At 53.0% G+C, this 17751-nt stretch overlaps 1 protein-coding gene across 2 annotated transcripts in view; it reads right to left on the bottom strand.

The window, feature by feature from the left end:
• LOC112225470 (mannosyl-oligosaccharide 1,2-alpha-mannosidase IB) overlaps window positions 1-17751 on the bottom strand; it is a 151576-nt gene that overhangs the window by 45284 nt on the left and 88541 nt on the right. For both annotated transcript variants that reach the window (XM_024389452.2, XM_024389453.2), the window contains one exon: window positions 14591-14709. In XM_024389452.2, the coding sequence (XP_024245220.1) occupies window positions 14591-14709 (119 nt within the window). The remainder of the gene's footprint in view (window positions 1-14590; window positions 14710-17751) is intronic.

The raw sequence follows: 17751 nt of genomic DNA, 5'->3' as shown, positions 1-17751 counted from the left end.
CTCTCTGTCCCCCTCTCTCTCTCTCTCTCTCAGTCCCCCTTCTCTCTCTCTCCGTCCCCCTCTCTCTCTCTCTCTCTCCGTCCCCCTCTCTCTCTCTCCGCCCCCCTCTCTCTCTGTCCCCCGCTCTCTCTCTCTCTGTCCCCCTCTCTCTCTCCGTCCCTCTCTCTCTTTCTCTCCGTCCCCCTCTCTCTCTCCGTCCCGCTCTCTCTCTCTCCGTCCCGCTCTCTCTCTCTCTCAGTCCCCCTCTCTTTCTCTCTCTGTCCCCCTCCCTCTCTCTGTCCCGCTCTCTCTTTGTCCCTCTCTCTCTCTTTGTCTCTCTCTCTCTGTCCCCCTCTCTCTCTCTTTGTCCCTCTCTCTCTCTTTGTCCCTCTCTCTCTCTCTCTGTTCCTCTCACCCCCTCTCTCTCTCTCCGTCCCCCTCTCTCTCTCTGTCTCTACATCCCCCTCTCTTTCTCTCTGTCCCCCTCCCTCCCTCTCTCTGTCCCCCTCTCTCTTTCTCTCCGTCCCCCTCTCTCTCTCTCTCTTTGTCCCTCTCTCTCTCTCTTTCTCTCTCTTTGTCCCTCTCTCTCTCTGTTCCTCTCTCAACCCCCCCCTCTCTCTCTCTGTCCCCCTCTCTCTCTCTCCGTCCCCCTCTCTCTCTCTCTCTGTCCCCCTCCCCTCTCTCTCAGTCCCCCTCTCTCTCTCTCTCCGTCCCCCTCTCTCTCTCTCTCCGTCCCCCTCTCTCTCTCTCTCTCCGACCCCTTCTCTCTCTCTCCCCCCCTCTCTCTGTCCCCCGCTCTCTCTCTCTCTGTCCCCTCTCTCTCCCCTCTCTTTCTCTCTCCATCCCCCTCCCTCTCTCTCTCTCTGTCCCCCCTCCCTCTCTCTGTCCCCCTCTCTTTCTCTCTCCATCCCCCTCCCTCTCTCTCTGTCCCTCTCTCTCTCTGTCCCTCTCTCTCTCTCTCTGTCCCCCTCTCTCTCTCTTTGTCCTCTCTCTCTCTCTCCCCCCTTCTCTCTCTCTCCCCCCCTCTCTCTCTGTCCCCTCTCTCTCTCTCTGTCCCCCTCTCTCTCTCCCCCCTCTCTCTCTGCCTCTCCCTCTGCCCCCTCTCTCTCTCTCCCCCCTCCCTCTCTCTGTCCCCCTCTCTCTCCCCTCTCTCTTCTCTCTCCATCCCCCTCCCTCTCTCTCTCTCAAGTCGTCCCTCTCTCTCTCTTCTCTTTGTCCCCCTCTCTCTCTCTTTGTCCCCCTCTCTCTCTCTTTGTCCCTCTCTCTCTCTTTGTCCCTCCCTCCCCCTCTCCTTGTCCCTCTCGCTCTCTCTCTTTGTTCCTCTCTCATCCCCCACCCCTCTCCCTCTCTCCGTCCCCCTCTCTGTTCATCCCTCTCTCTTTAACTCCGTCCCCCTCTCTCTCTCCATCAGCCCCCTCTCTGCCCCCTCTCTCTCTCTCTCCCCCCCCTCTCTCTCTCTCCCCTCTCTTTCTCTCTCCATCCCCCTCCCTCTCTCTCTCTCTCTGTCCCCCCCCCCTCTCTCTGTCCCCCTCTCTCCCCCCCTCTTTCTCTCTCCATCCCCCTCCCTCTCTTCTCTCTGTCCCTCTCTCTCTCTCTCTCTCTGTCCCCCTCTCTCTCTCTTTGTCCCCCTCTCTCTCTTTGTCCCTCCCTCTCTCTCTTTGTCTCTCTCTCTCTCTTTGTCCCTCCCTCCCTCTCTCCTTGTCCCTCTCTCTCTTTGTCCCTCTGTCTCTCTCTTTGTCCCTCCCTCTCTCTCTCCTTGTCCCCTCTCTCTCTCTCTCTTTGTTGCTCTCACCCCCACCCCTCTCTCTCTCTCTGTCCCCCCCTCTCTCTCTCAGTCCCCTCTTTCTCTCCGTCCCTCTCTCTCTCTCTCTCTCTCTGTCCCCCTCTCTCTCTCCCCCCCTCTCTCTCTCTCCCCCTCTCCCTCTCTCCGTCCCCCTCTGTTCATCCCTCTCTCTCTCTGTCCATCAGTCCCTCTTTCTCTCTCTCTGTCCCCCTCTCTCTTTAACTCCGTCCCCCTCTCTCTCTCTCTCCGTCCCCCTCTCTCTCTCTCCGTCCCCCCTCTCTCTCCCCTCTCTCTGTCCGTCAGTCCCTCTTTCTCTCCCTCTGTCCGTCCCCCTCTCTTTAACTCCGTCCCCCTCTCTCTTTCTCTCCGTCCCCCTCTCTCTTTCTCTCCGTCCCCCTCTCTCTCTCCCCCTCTCCCTCTCTCCGTCCCCCTCTGTTCATCCCTCTCTCTCTCTGTCCGTCAGTCCCTCTTTCTCTCTCTCTGTCCCCCTCTCTCTTTAACTCCGTCCCCCTCTCTCTCTCTCTCCGTCCCCCTCTCTCTCCCTCCGTCCCCCCTCTCTCTCTCCCTCTCTCTCTCAGTCCGTCAGTCCCTCTTTCTCTCCCCTCTGTCCGTCCCCCTCTCTTTAACTCCGTCCCCCTCTCTCTTTCTCTCCGTCCCCCTCTCTCTTTCTCTCCGTCCCCCTCTCTCTCCGTCCCCCCTCTCTCTCTCGTCCCCCTCTCTCTCTCCGTCCCTCTCTCTCTCCTTTCTCAAGTCCCCCTCTCTGTTCATCCCCCTCTCTCTGTCCGTCAGTCCCTCTTTCTCTCTCTCTCTCTCTCAGTCCCCCTCTCTCTCTCTCTCTCTCTCTCTGTCCCCCTCTCTCTTTCTCTCCGTCCCCCTCTCTTTCTCTCCGTCCCCCTCTCTCTTTCTCTCCGTCCCACTCTCTCTTTCTCTCCATCCCACTCTCTTTCTCTCCAGTCCCACTCTCTCTTTCTCTCCGTCCCACTCTCTCTCTGTCCCCCTCTCTCTCTCTCTCCGTCCCCCTCTCTCTCTCTCTGTCCCTCCCTCTCTCCGTCCCCCCAGCTCTCTCTCCGTTCATCCCTCTCCGTCCGTCCCTCTCTCTCTGTCCGTCCGTCCCTCTTTCTCTCTCTCTGTCCGTCCCTCTCTCTCTGTCCCCCGCTCTCTCTTTGTCCCTCTCTCTCTCTCTCTCTCTCTCTCTCTCTGTCCCTCTCTCTCTCTCTGTTCCTCTCTCTCTCACTCTCTCTCTCTTTGTCCCTCTCTCTCTCTTTCTTTGTCCCCCCTCTCTCTCTCTCTCTCTCTTTGTCCCCCCTCTCTCTCAACCCCCCTCTCTCTATTTGTCCCTCTCTCTCTCCTTTCTTTGTCCCTCTCTCTCCCTTTCTTTGTCCCTCTCTCTCCTTTCTTTGTCCCTCTCTCTCCTTTTTTGTCCCTCCCTCTCTCTCTTTGTCCCCCTCTCTCTCTTTGTCCCCCTCTCTCTCTTTGTCCCCCTCTCTCCTCTCTATCCCCCTCTCTCTCTCTGTCCCCCTCTGTCCCCCTCTCTCTCTCTCTGCCCCCCCCTCTCTCTCTCTCCGTCCCCCCTTTTCTCTGCCCCCTGTCCCCCTCTCTCTCTCTGTCCCCCCTCTCTCAGGTCCCCTCCCTCTCTCTCTTTGTCCCTCTCTCTCTTTGTCCCTCTCTCTCTCTTTTGTCCCTCCCTCCCTCTCTTTGTCCCTCCTCCCTCTCTCCTTGTCCCCCACTCTCTCTTTGTCCCTCTCTCTCTCTCTTTGTCCCCCTCTCTCCCTTTGTCCCCCTCTCTCTCTCTTTGTCCCTCTCTCTCTCTGCCCCCTCCCTCTCTCTGTCCCCCTCTCTTTCTCTCTCTCTGTCTCCTCCCTCTCTCTCTCTGTCCCTCTCTCTCTCTTTGTCCCTCTCTCTCTCTCTCTCTTTGTCCCTCTCTAAATCTCTGTCCCTCTCTCTTTGTCCCTCTCTAAAAATCTCTTTGTCCCTCTCTCTCTCTCTCTTTGTCCCTGTCTCTTTGTCCCTCACTCTCTCCTTGTCCCTCTCTCTCTCTTTTGTCCCTCTCTCTCTCGTTGTTCCTCTCTCCTCCCCACCCCCTCTCTCTCTCTGTCCCCCTCTCTCTCTCTCTCTGTCCCCCTCTCTCTCTCTCCGTCCCCCTCTCTCTCTCTCCCCCTCTCCCTCTCTCCGTCCCCCTCTGTTCATCCCTCTCTCTCTGTCCGTCAGTCCCTCTTTCTCTCTCTGTCCCCTTCTCTCTCTCTCTGTCCCCCTCTCTCTCGCTCTCTGTCCCCCTCTCTCTCTCTTTGTCCCTCTCTCTCTCTCTTTCTCTCTCTCTTTGTCCCTCTCTCTCTCTCTTTGTCCCTCTCTCTCTGTTCCTCTCTCAACCCCCCTCTCTCTCTCTGTCCCCCTCTCTCTCTCCGTCCCCCTCTCTCTCTCTCCGTCCCCCTCTCTCTCTCTCCGTCCCCCTCTCTCTCTCTCTCTCTCCTCTCCATCCCCCTCTCTCTCTCTCTCTCTGTCCGACCCCTCTCTCTCTCTCTCTCTGTCCGGCCCCTCTCTCTCTCTCTCTCGCCCCCCCTCTCTCTCTGTCCCCCTCTCTCTCTCTCCATCCCTCCCTCTCTCTCTGTCCCCTCTCTCTCCCCCTCTCTTTCTCTCTCCATCCCTTCCCTCTCTCTCTCTCTGTCCCTCTCTCTCTCTGTCCCCCTCTCTCTCCGTCCCCCCCCTCTCTCTCTGCCCCCCTCTCTCTCTCTCCGTCCCCCTCTCTCTCTCTCTCAGTCCCTCTCTCTCTCTCTCTCTCTCCGTCCCCCCCCTCTTTCTCTGCCCCCCTCTCCCTCTCTCTCCCCTCTCTCTCAGTCCCCTCCCTCTCTCTCTCTTTGTCCCTCTCTCTCTCTTTGTCCCTCCCTCCCTCTCTCCTTGTCCCCTCTCTCTCTCTCTCTTTGTCCCTCTCTCTCTGTTCCTCTCTCACCCCCCTCTCTCTCTCTCTGTCCCTCTCCCTCTCTCCTTGTCCTCCCTCCCTCTCTCCTTGTCCCTCCCTCCCTCTCTCCTTGTCCCTCTCTCTCTCTCTTTGTCCCTCTCTCTCTCTCTTTGTCCCTCTCTCTCTCTTTGTCCCTCTCTCTCTCTGTTCCTCTCTCTCTCCGTCCCCCTCTCTCTCAGTCCCCTCTCTCTCCGGTCCCCCTCTCTCTCCCCCTCTGTCTCTCCATCCCCCTCTCTCTTTCTCTCTCTGTCTCTCCATCCCCCTCTCTCTTTCTCTCTCTCTCCATCCCCCTCTCTCTCTTTCTCTCTCTCTCCGTCCCTCTCTCTCTGTCCCCCCCCTCTCTCTGTCCCCCTCTCCCCTCTTTCTCTCCGTCCCCCCTCTCTCTCTCGCTCTCTCTGTCCCCCTCTCTCTCTCATCCCCTCTCTCTGTCCCCCTCTCCCCCTCTTTCTCTCCATCCCCCTCTCTCTCTCTCCGTCCCCCTCTCTCTCTCTCTCGTCCCCCCCTCTCTCTCTCCCTCTCTCTCTCTCTCTATCCCTCTGTCTCTCTCTTTGTCCCTCTGTCTCTCTCTTTGTCCCTCCCTCCTCTCTCCTTGTCCCCCCTCCCTCTCTCTGTCACCCTCTTTCTCTCTCTCTGTCCCTCTCTCTCTCTCTCTCCTTGTCCCTCTCTCTCTCTTTGTCCCTCCCTCTCTCCTTGTCCCTCCCTCTCTCCTTGTCCCTCCCTCTCTCCTTGTCCCTCCCTCTCTCCTTGTCCCTCCCTCTCTCTCTCCTTGTCCCTCCCTCTCTCTCTCCTTGTCCTCTCTCTCTCTTGTTCCTCTCTCTCTGTGTCCCCCTCTCTCTCTCTCTCTCCGTCCCCCTCTTTCTCTCCGTCTTCCTCTCTCTCTCTCAGTCCCCCTCTCTCTTTCTCTCCGTCCCCCTCTCTCTTTCTCTCCATCCCCCTCTCTCTTTCTCTCTCTCTGTCCCCCTCTCTCTTTCTCTCTCTCTGTCCCCCTCTCTCGCTCTCTCTCGTCCCCCTCTCTCGCTCTCTCCGTCCCCCTCTCTCGCTCTCTCAGGTCCCCCTCTCTCGCTCTCTCAGGTCCCCCTCGCTCTCCGTCCCCTCGCTCTCCAGGTCCCCCTCGCTCTCCGTCCCCCTCGCTCTCGCTCTCCCAGTCCCCCTCGCTCTCCGTCCCCCTCGCTCTCGCTCTCCGTCCCCCTCGCTCTCGCTCTCCGTCCCCCTCGCTCTCTCCGTCCGTCTCTCAATTCAATTCAATTCAAGGGGCATTATTGGCATGGGAAACATGCGTTAACATTGCCAAAGCAAGTGAGGTAGATAATATACAAAAGTGAAATGAACAAAAATTAACAGTAAACATTACACATACAGAAGTTTCAAAACAATAAAGACATTACAAATGTCATATTACGTATATATACAGTGTTGCAACGATGTACAAATGGTTAAGGGTACACAAGGGAAAATAAATAAGCATAAATATGGGTTGTATTTACAATGGTGTTTGTTCTTCACTGGTTGCCCTTTTCTTGTGGCAACAGGTCACAAATCTTGCTGCTGTGATGGCACACTGTGGAATTTCACCCAGTAGATATGGGAGTTTATCAAAATGGGGTTTGTTTTCGAATTCTTAGTGGATCTGTGTAATCAGAGGGAAATATGTGTCTCTAATATGGTCATACATTGGACAGGAGGTTAGGAAGTGCAGCTCAGTTTCCATCTCAGTTTGTGGGCAGTGTGCACATAGCCTGTCTGCTCTTGAGAGCCACGTCTGCCTACGGCGGCCTTTCTCAATAGCAAGGCTATGCTCACTGAGTCTTTACATAGTCAAAGCTTTTCTTAAGTTTGGGTCCGTTACAGTGGTCAGGTACTCTGCCACTGTGTACTCTCTGTTTAGGGCCAAATAGCATTCTAGTTTGCTCTGTTCTTTTGTTAATTCTTTCCAATGTGTCAAGTAATAATCTTTTTGTTTTCTCATGATTTGATTGGGTCTAATTGTGCTGCTGTCCTGGGGCTCTGTTTGTGTACAGAGCCCCAGGACCAGCTTGCTTAGGGGACTCTTCTCCAGGTTCCTCTCTCTGAAGGTGATGGCTTTGTTGTGGAAGGTTTGGGAATCGCTTCTCTCTCTCTCTCTCCTTCAGTCTGTCTCTCTCTCTCTCCTCAGTCAGTCAGTCTCTCTCTCTCTCCTTCAGTCAGTCTCTCTCTCTCTCCTTCAGTCTCTCTCTCTCTCTCCTTCAGTCAGTCTCTCTCTCTCTCCTTCAGTCACTCTCTCTCCTTCACTCTCTCTCTTTCAGTCTCTCTCAGTCTCTCTCCCTCTCTCCTTCAGTCACAGTTTCTCTCTATCTCTCTCCTTCAGTCACAGTCTCTCTCTCTCCTTCCTTCAGTCACAGTCTCTCTCTCTCCTTCAGTCACAGTCTCTCTCTCCTTCAGTCTCTCTCTCTCTCCCCTTCAGTCTCTCTCTCTCTCTCCCCTTCAGTCTCTCTCTCTCTCCCCTTCAGTCTCTCTCTCTCTCCCCTTCAGTCTCTCTCTCTCTCCCCTTCAGTCTCTCTCTCTCTCCCCTTCAGTCTCTCTCTCTCTCCCCTTCAGTCTCTCTCTCTCTCCCCTTCAGTCTCTCTCTCTCTCCCCTTCAGGCTCTCTCTCCTTCAGTCTCTCTCTCTCTCCTTCAGTCTCTCTCTCTCTCCTTCAGTCTCTCTCTCTCTCCTTCAGTCTCTCTCTCCCTCCCCTTCAGTCTCTCTCTCTCTCTCTCCCCCTTCAGTCTCTCTCTCTCTCTCTCCCCTTCAGTCTCTCTCTCTCTCTCTCCCCTTCAGTCTCTCTCTCTCTCTCTCTCTCCTTCAGTCTCTCTCTCTCTCTCTCTCTCCCCTTCAGTCTCTCTCTCTCTCCCCTTCAGTCTCTCTCTCTCTCTCTCTCCCTTCAGTCTCTCTCTCTCTCTCCCCTTCAGTCTCTCTCTCTCTCTCTCCCCTTCAGTCTCTCTCTCTCTCCCCTTCAGTCTCTCTCTCTCTCTCCCCTTCAGTCTCTCTCTCTCTCTCTCCCCTTCAGTCTCTCTCTCTCTCTCTCTCTATTCCCATCCTTCAGTCTCTCTCTCTCTCTCTCTCTCCAGTCTTCTCTCTCTCTTCCCCTTCTCTCTCTCCTCCTTCAGTCTCTCTCTCTCTCTCTCTCCCCTTCAGTCTCTCTCTCTCTCTCTCTCCCTTCAGTCTCTCTCTCTCTCTCTCTCTCTTCTCTCCCCTTCAGTCTCTCTCTCTCTCTCTCTCTCTCCATCCTTCAGTCTCTCTCTCTCTCTCTCTCTCTCTCCCCTTCAGTCTCTCTCTCTCTCTCCCCTTCAGTCTCTCTCTCTCCCCCCATCTTCAGTCTCTCTCTCTCTCTCCCCTTCAGTCTCTCTCTCTCTCTCCCCTTCAGTCTCTCTCTCTCTCTCCCCTTCAGTCTCTCTCTCTCTCTTCTCCCCTTCAGTCTCTCTCTGTCCTCTCTCTCCCCTTCAGTCTCTCTCTCTCTCCCCTTCAGTCTCTCTCTCTCTCTCTTCTTCATCTCCTTCAGTCTCTCTCTCTCTCTATCTCTCTCCATCCTTCAGTCTCTCTCTCTCCCCTATTCTCTCCATCCTCTCTCCCTTCAGTCTCTCTCTCTCCCCTTCTTCTCTCCATCCTTCAGTCTCTCTCTCTCTCTCCCTCTTCAGTCTCTCTCCCCTTCAGTCTCTCTCTCTCTCTCCCCTTCAGTCTCTCTCTCTCTCTCTCCCCTTCAGTCTCTCTCTCTCTCTCTCCCCTTCAGTCTCTCTCTCTCTCCCTTCAGTCTCTCTCTCTCTCCCCCCCTTCAGTCTCTCTCTCTCTCTCCTCCTTCAGTCTCTTCTCTCTCTCTCTCTCCCCTTCAGTCTCTCTCTCTCTCTCCCCTTCAGTCTCATCCTCTCTCTCTCTCTCTTCAGTCTCTCTCTCTCTCTCCCCTTCAGTCTCTCTCTCTCTCCCCTTCAGTCTCTCTCTCTCTCTCCCCTTCAGTCTCTCTCTCTCTCCATCCTTCAGTCTCTCTCTCTCCCTTCAGTCCATCTTCTCTCTCTCTCCCCCTTCAGTCTCTCTCTCTCTCCCCTTCAGTCTCCTTCAGTCTCTCTCTCTCCCCCCTTCAGTCTCTCTCTCTCTCTCTCCCCTTCAGTCTCTCTCTCTCCCCTTCAGTCTCTCTCTCTCTCTCTCTCCTTTCAGTCTCTCTCTCTCTCTCTCTCTCCCTTCAGTCTCTCTCTCTCTCTCTCCATCCTTCAGTCTCTCTCTTCAGTCTCTATTCTCTCCCCTTCAGTCTCTCTCTGTCTCTCTCTCCCCTTCAGTCTCTCTCTTCAGTCTCTCTCTCTCCCCTTCAGTCTCTCTCTCTCCCATCCCCTTCCATCTCTCTCTCTCTCTCCCCTTCAGTCTCTCTCTCTCTCTCTCTTCAGTCTCTCTCTCTCTCCCCTTCAGTCTCTCTCTCTCTCTCCCCTTCAGTCTCTCTCTGTCTCTATTCTCCATCCTTCAGTCTCTCTCTCCCATATTCTCCATCCTTCAGTCTCTCTCTCTCTCCCCTTCAGTCTCTGATCTCATCCTTCAGTCTCTCTCTCCCCCCATTCTGATCCTCCTTCAGTCTCTCTCTCTCTCCTTCAGTCTCTCTCTCTCCCTCCCCTTCAGTCTCTCTCTCTCCTCTCTCTCTCCCCTTCAGTCTCTCTCTCCATCCTTCAGTCTCTCTCTCTCCCTCTCTGATCCTTCCTTCAGTCTCTCTCTCTCCCTCTCTTCTCCATCCTTCAGTCTCTCTCTCCCATATTCTCTCCATCCTTCAGTCTCTCTCTCTCTCTCCATCCTTCAGTCTCTCTCTCTCTCCCCTTCAGTCTCTCTCTCTCCATCCTTCAGTCTCTCTCTCTCCCATCTCTCTCCATCCTTCAGTCTCTCTCTCTCTCTCTTCTCCCCTTCAGTCTCTCTCTCCTCTCTCCCCTTCAGTCTCTCTCTCTCTCTCTCTCATCTCCTTCAGTCTCTCTCTCTCCCATCCCCTTCAGTCCATCCTTCTCTCTCTCTCCCCCCCCTTCAGTCTCTCTCTCTCTCCCCTTCAGTCTCTCTCTCTCTCTCCTTCAGTCTCTCTCTCTCTCTCCTTCAGTCTCTCTCTCTCTCTCCTTCAGTCTCTCTCTCTCTCTCCTTCAGTCTCTCTCTCTCTCTCCATCCTTCAGTCTCTCTCTCTCCTTTCTCTCCATCCTTCAGTCTCTCTCTGTCTCTCTTCCTCCTCCTTCAGTCTCTCTTTCTCTCTATCTCTCTCCTTCAGTCTCTCTCTCCCTATTCTTCCATCCTTCAGTCTCTCTCTCTTCCTTCAGTCTCTCTCTCTCCCATATTCTCTCCATCCTTCAGTCTCTCTCTCTCTCCCCTTCAGTCTCTCTCTCTCTCTCCTCCCCTTCAGTCTCTCTCTCTCTCCATCCTTCAGTCTCTCTCTGTCCCATCTCCCCTTCAGTCTCTCTCTCCCATCTCCCCTTCAGTCTCTCTCTCTCCCCCTTCAGTTCTCTCCTCCCCCTTCAGTCTCTTCTCTCTCCCCTTCAGTCTCTCTCTCTCTCCATCCTTCAGTCTCTCTCTCTCTCCTTCATCCCTCTCTCTCTCTCCTCCCCTTCAGTCTCTCTCTCTCCCCCTTCAGTCTCTCTCTCTCTCTCCCCTTCAGTCTCTCTCTCTCTCCCATCCTTCAGTCTCTCTCTCTCCCATATTCTCCCCTTCAGTCTCTCTCTGTCCCATATTCTCTCCATCCTTCAGTCTCTCTCTCTCCCATATTCTGATCCATCCTTCAGTCTCTCTCTCTCCCATCTCTCTCCCCTTCAGTCTCTCTCTGTCCCATCTCCATCCTTCAGTCTCTCTCTCTCTCTCCATCCTTCAGTCTCTCTCTCTCCCATCTCCATCCTTCAGTCTCTCTCTCTCTCTATTCTCTCTCTCTCCTTCAGTCTCTCTCTCTCCCATATTCCCCTTCAGTCTCTCTCTCTATTCTCTCCCCTTCAGTCTCTCTCTCTCCATCCTTCAGTCTCTCTCTCTCTCTCCATCCTTCAGTCTCTCTCTGTCCCATATTCTCTCCCCTTCAGTCTCTCTCTCCCATCTCTCCCCCTTCAGTCTCTCTCTCTCCCATATTCTCCCCTTCAGTCTCTCTCTCCCCCTTATCTCTCTCTCCATCCTTCAGTCTCTCTCTCTCCCTATTCTCTCCCCTTCAGTCTCTCTCTCTCTCCCCTTCAGTCTCTCTCTCTCTCTCTCTCTCCTTCCATAGTCTCTCTCTCTCCCCTTCAGTCTCTCTCTCTCTCCCCTTCAGTCTCTCTCTCCTCCTTCAGTCTCTCTCTCTCCCTTCAGTCTCTCTCTCCATCCTTCAGTCTCTCTCTCTCTCTCTCCCCTTCAGTCTCTCTCTCTCCATCCTTCAGTCTCTCTCTCTATTCTGATCCATCCTTCAGTCTCTCTCTCTCTCCTTCAGTCTCTCTCTGTCTCTTCTCTCCATCCTTCAGTCTCTCTCTGTCCCATATTCTGATCCATCCTTCAGTCTCTCTCTCCCCTTATTCTGATCCATCCTTCAGTCTCTCTCTGTCCCTATTCTGATCCATCCTTCAGTCTCTCTCTCTCCCCTATTCTGTCCATCCTTCAGTCTCTCTCTCTATTCTCTCCCTTCAGTCTCTCTCTCTCTCTCCCATCCTTCAGTCTCTCTCTCTCCCCCTTCAGTCTCTCTCTCTCTCCCCTTCAGTCTCTCTCTCTCCCAGTCTCTCTCCATCCTTCAGTCTCTCTCTCCCATATTCTCCATCCTTCAGTCTCTCTCTCTCTGATCCATCCTTCAGTCTCTCTCTCTCTATTCTGATCCCTTCAGTCTCTCTCTCCCTATTCTGATCCATCCTTCAGTCTCTCTCTCTCCATCCATCCTTCAGTCTCTCTCTCCCATCTCTCTCCATCCTTCAGTCTCTCTCTCTCTCTCTCTCCTTCAGTCTCTCTCTCTCTATTCTCTCCATCCTTCAGTCTCTCTCTCTCTATTCTCCCCTTCAGTCTCTCTCTCTCTCTCTCCCCTTCAGTCTCTCTCTCTCTCTCTCTCTCCTCTCTCTCTCTCTCTCTCTCTCTCTCCATCCTTCAGTCTCTCTCTCTCCCCCTTCCATCTCTCTCTCTCATCCCCCTTCAGTCTCTCTCTCTCTCTCCCCTTCAGTCTCTCTCTCTCCTCCCCTTCAGTCTCTCTCTCTCTCTCCCCTTCAGTCTCTCTCTCTCTCTCCCCTTCAGTCTCTCTCTCTCTCCTCTCTCCCCCATCCTTCAGTCTCTCTCTCTCTCCCCTTCAGTCTCTCTCTCTCTCTCCCCTTCAGTCTCTCTCTCTCTCTCCCCTTCAGTCTCTCTCTCTCCCTATTCAGTCCTCTCTCTCTCTCTCTCTCTCTCTCTCTCTCCCCTTCAGTCTCTCTCTCTCCCCCTTCAGTCTCTCTCTCTCATCCCTTCAGTCTCTCTCTCTCCCCCTTCAGTCTCTCTCTCCCTCTCCCCTTCAGTCTCTCTCTCTCCCATCTTCTGATCCCTTCAGTCTCTCTCTCTCCCTCTTCCATCTCTCTCCCCTTCAGTCTCTCTCTCTCTCTATTCTTCAGTCCATCCTTCAGTCTCTCTCTCTCCCTCTCTGATCCATCCCCTTCAGTCTCTCTCTCTCTCCTCCCCTTCAGTCTCTCTCTCTCTCTCTCTTTCCCCTTCAGTCTCTCTCTCTCCCTTCATTCTCTCCCCTTCAGTCTCTCTCTGTCCCATATCTCTCCTTCAGTCTCTCTCTCTCCCTTCAGTCTCTCTCCATCCTTCAGTCTCTCTCTCTCCCTCCCCTTCAGTCTCTCTCTCTCTCCTCCCCTTCAGTCTCTCTCTCTCTCTCTCTCTCCTTCAGTCTCTCTCTCTCTCTCTCTCCCCTTTCAGTCTCTCTCTCTCTCTCTCTCCCCTTTCAGTCTCTCTCTCTCTCTCCCCCTTCAGTCTCTCTCTCTCTCTCCTCCCTTCTCTCCTCTTCTCTCTCTCTCTCTCCCCTTCAGTCTCTCTCTTCAGTCTCTCTCCTTCCTTCAGTCTCTCTCTCTCTCCCCTTCAGTCTCTCTCTCTCCCTTCAGTCTCTCTCTCTCTTCAGTCTCTTCAGTCTCTCTCTCTCCTCTCTCTCCCCTTCAGTCTCTCTCTCTCTCTCCCTTCAGTCTCTCTCTCTCTCTCCTTCAGTCTCTCTCTCTCTCTCTCCTCTTCAGTCTTCAGTCTCTCTCTCTCTCTCTCTCTCTCCCCCTTCAGTCTCTCTCTCTCTCCCCTTCAGTCTCTCTCTCTCCCCTTCAGTCTCTCTCTCTCTCCCCTTCAGTCTCTCTCTCTCTCTCTCCCCTTCAGTCTCTCTCTCTCTCTCTCTCTCTTTCCCCTTCAGTCTCTCTCTCTCTCTTTCCCCTTCAGTCTCTCTCTCTCCCCTTCAGTCTCTCTCTCTCCTCTCTCTCTCTCCCCTTCAGTCTCTCTCTCTCTCTTCTCCCCTTCAGTCTCTCTCTCTCTCTCTCTTTCCCCTTCAGTCTCTCTCTCTCCCCTTCAGTCTCTCTCTCTCTCCCCCTTCAGTCTCTCTCTCTCTCCCCTTCAGTCTCTCTCTCTCCCCTTCAGTCTCTCTCTCTCTCCCCTTCAGTCTCTCTCTCTCTCCCCTTCAGTCTCTCTCGCTCTCTCCCCTTCAGTCTCTCTCGCTCTCTCCCCCTTCAGTCTCTCTCGCTCTCTCCCCTTCAGTCTCTCTCGCTCTCTCCCCTTCAGTCTCTCTCGCTCTCTCCCCTTCAGTCTCTCTCTATCTCTCCCCTTCAGTCTCTCTCGCTCTCTCCCCTTCAGTCTCTCTCGCTCTCTCCCCTTCAGTCTCTCTCGCTCTCTCCTTCAGTCTCTCTCTCGCTCTCTCCTTCAGTCTCTCTCGCTCTCTCCCCTTCAGTCTCTCTCGCTCTCTCCCCTTCAGTCTCTCTCGCTCTCTCCCCTTCAGTCTCTCTCGCTCTCTCCCCTTCAGTCTCTCTCGCTCTCTCCCCTTCAGTCTCTCTCGCTCTCTCCCCTTCAGTCTCTCTCGCTCTCTCCCTTCTTCAGTCTCTCTCGCTCTCTCCCCTTCAGTCTCTCTCGCTCTCTCCCCTTCAGTCTCTCTCGCTCTCTCCCCTTCAGTCTCTCTCGCTCTCTCCCCTTCAGTCTCTCTCGCTCTCTCTCTCTCTCTCTCTCTCTCCACTAGAGTTGACCGGATGGGTCCAGAAGTTAATTACCTCTCACAGCATCAGCCAGTCAGAAACACAAACACACACACTCTGCCTGCGATGTCATTAGTTCAGCAGGGCTTTAATAACTCCATCCTGGGAGAGAAATAGAGAGGGGGGAGGGGAGAGGGAGCGAGCCAGAAAGAGAAACATTTGTAGAGCAGAGAACCAAGACTGAGGTGAAGATGCTCAGAGAGAGAAGCTGACTGGTATTGAGGGTATACACTGATTGTACACAAATGACCCTGATATGTGGTCTGGTTTGAGAGCTCTACACTCCCCAGGTCTGTGTTCTGCATCAGCACAGTCTGCAACGCTCTCCCTGCCCACATCGTTTCCATGACTCCTACTCCAGTCTCCTGGTTACCAGCGGGTGTCCAGTTCTCCCTCCCTCCCATCACAGCAACGCTAGACACTCCTCTTCTCATGTATCAACAGGCTTCACTACCGGTCAGAGATAAAACAAGAGTGCATTCTGTCTGTAGCCTGGGCAGTCTGCAAAGCGCAACTCATATCTGCTGTCTGTGAGTCTGTCACTCTAGCACCCCCTGGCTGTATGGCTGTTAGTAGATCTAATTTCCAGGTACAAGTGGCATCAAGCATGTTGTTTGCTGGTTTTTGGTTCTCTGAACAATATGGCACTGAAGACCACAGGCCAGAAGGAGGCTAAGTGCAACTGTTTTACTCCTGGAGTGAGTACAGGAACTAAAAGGTTTTGTTCTCTACTCACCACACTGAAGTCCAGGTTCTGCTCGATCCACTCCTGTCCATCCTTGAACTCGTCGTGGAGGCCCATCATGTACAGGCTGTCTAAGGCGTCCACTATGGTCGCCCCCATCTGGGAATTACCTGGACAGAGGACAAACAGACACATGGATAGGGTCTTAAAGTGACTTATTACCATATGCCCAGCATATGTGGCCCATGTCAGAAAAATGAAACCCACAACTCATGGGCCAAGAGTTTTTCCTGGTCAGGTCACAGTCCTATCAGTAGGAGGTCTTGTCCCCATAACAGTAGGAGGTGCTGTCCTCCTATCAGTAGGAGGTGCTGTCCTAGCAGTAGGAGGTGCTGTCCTCCTAGCAGTAGGAGGTGCTGTCCTCCTATCAGTAGGATGTCTTATCCCCATAACAGTAAGAGGTGCCGTCCCCATAACAGTAGCAGGTGCCGTCCCCATAACAGTAGGAGTTGCCGTCCCCATAACAGTAGGTGGTGCTGTCCCCATAACAGTAGGAGTTGCTGTCCCCATAACAGTAGGAGTTGCTGTCCCCATAACAGTAGGAGTTGCTGTCCCCATAACAGTAGGAGTTGCTGTCCCCATAACAGTAGGAGGTGCTGTCCCCATAACAGTAGGAGGTGCTGTCCCCATAACAGTAGGAGGTCTTGTCCCCATAACAGTAGGTGGTGCTGTCCCCATAACAGTAAGAGGTGCTGTCCCCATAACAGTAGATGGTGCTGTCCCCATAACAGTAGGAGGTGCTGTCCTCCTATCAGTAGGAGGTGCTGTCCTCCTATCAGTAGGAGGTGCTGTCCTCCTATCAGTAGGAGGTGCTGTCCTCCTATCAGCAGGAGGTGCTGTCCTCCTATCAGCAGGAGGTGCTGTCCTCCTATCAGCAGGAGGTGCTGTCCTCCTATCAGTAGGAGGTGCTGTCCGCATAACAGTAGGAGGTGCTGTCCGCATAACAGTAGGAGGTGTTGTCCCCATAACAGTAGGAGGTGCTGTCCCCATAACAGTAGGAGGTGCTGTCCCCATAACAGTAGCAGGTGCTGTCCCCATAACAGTCGGAGGTGCTGTGTCATTACAGAGGGCATGACTTTGGGCCCCTGCACCACATAGATAGATGGTGATCTCTAGATGGATATAACCCATTTTAGCTTGGTCATTGCCATTGTATTGCCATTCCGGGCTTTCACCATTTTAAAGTCAGAGGGATGGGAAGAGTGGTCCTCCCCTTTTCAGAGTCTAACGCAATTACTAGCTCACCTTCAATGGAGACACCACTACGGCTAGCAGTGATCTTCATTAAAACATGACTGACAGCCAAATCACTCACACTCCACTCCTCTTTCTCTCCAATCCCTCCCTCAATGTCACCACAGGCCAAGGGAGTGATGCAGTCTGCCCATGGTGGTGAGCGTAGGTCATTATAATTCACTTCAATTAAGACCAAAGCTTGATCACTAGCCCTACCATGCTCTCTAATACGGCCCTCTTTTTAAGACTTCTGCTCTAATAACGTAGCTCAGATTAATACTAGAGCTCTACTACTGCAGCTCAGAATAATACTAGAGTTATACTGCTGCAGCTCAAATTAATACTAGAGGTATACTACTACAGCTCAGATTAATACTAGTTCTACTACTGCAGCTCAGATTAATACTAGAGTTATACTACTGCAGCTCAGATTAATACTAGAACTCTAATGCTGAAGTTCAGTGTAATAGTCTTAATAGTGTTGCTCTTTTTGATAGTTCTTAACAAGGCCTACATCTCTTGTTAATACCACAGCCTGACTAGGCTTATATTTGATCTTATTAGAGTACTGGTGCTCTAATTCTGTGGCTGGTTGGACTACTAGTGGGTGCTGCTGTGGCTGGATTGAACCCTGCAGCCCGGGTCTTATCAGTAACTCTATTATAAAGGACAAGCCAGGCTGTAGTTCCGCAGGAGTTGCAGTGTTATTATCATTATTGACAGCAGCCTTAAATAACTCTAAAAATACATTCACCGGGCTGGCTAGCTGAAGATGAGACTGAGGCTAAGACTCTGGGCTGCTCTGCTAAGACTCTGGGCTGCTCTGCTAAGACTCTGGGCTGCTCTGCTAAGACTCTGGGCTGCTCTGCTAAGACTCTGGGCTGCTCTGCTAAGACTCTGGGCTGCCTGAGATCTGGACAGATTGGCCCTCCTGGTAGGAGTCAGGACCGCCACGTGTCACGCCCACTGCCAGCAGGGAACCATGTCTGTCCCTTTACCCTCCTCTACGACCATGTAATCTATGCCCGCTCACTCCATCTGTCCTTCATTGAGCTACACACTGGAATCCAACCCTCTACCCATCAGAATTAATTTACATTAAATGAAGGAAGTGAATTGAAATGTAATTAATGAATAAAATGATGTCCTTCCTCTCCCTCTCTCCCTAGTCCCTTTCTGTACATCATTTTCATCTCAACATATTTATCTAATCCCTCCCTCCATCTGTCTGTCCTCCATTTTTATGTACTTGTCACTTCCATCAGTCTTACCATAAATAAAAATGTTTTCCCTCGGTCCCTCCCTCCCTTACGACCTTTCAAATTGGGCCAATCATATCACATTAACCTGGATTGGCATTTTCACCTGGTAGTATTTAAAGATGCCAGACATTATTTATCTGAAACAAATTTCCCAGGATGAGGTTTATTTGGGGAACAATCATCACAGCTACACATTCCCTCCCTCCCTCTGACCCTCTGCCAGTTTCATTAGGTGACAGATTTCCTAGCACTCCAGTATGACTCCACACATGGCACGAACCGTGATGGTTTCATTATTCAGACTTCATTTTGTCTTGTAAACTGGCGGGTGTGTGAATGAGGGGGGAAATGCAGGGGGAGGGATAGCTCAACCCTGGGCCCATTGGAGTTATGGGAGAAAACCAGACAGACAGTCGCTGAGTATATGCTAAAGCCTCCTCTCAGCCCCCCTCTATCTTCTCTGTCTATCTAGCAATCTTTCTCCAGCGCCTCGCTGTCTCTCCCCTGTGCGCATTTAGCATTCTCCCTCACCCTTCCTCTCACCTCTCCTTCACTCTCACCCTGTTCTCATCTCTCTCACTCTATCTGTTTCTTCTGGGTAAACAGCAAGTGGGTCTGGCTTAATGAGCAGTGTGTAGTCGGAGCAGCCAACCT

The sequence above is a fragment of the Oncorhynchus tshawytscha genome, linkage group LG26 (assembly GCF_018296145.1).
Source record: "Oncorhynchus tshawytscha isolate Ot180627B linkage group LG26, Otsh_v2.0, whole genome shotgun sequence".
Taxonomy (NCBI): Eukaryota; Metazoa; Chordata; class Actinopteri; order Salmoniformes; family Salmonidae; genus Oncorhynchus; species Oncorhynchus tshawytscha.
This window is presented reverse-complemented; position numbering and strand designations above follow the sequence as displayed.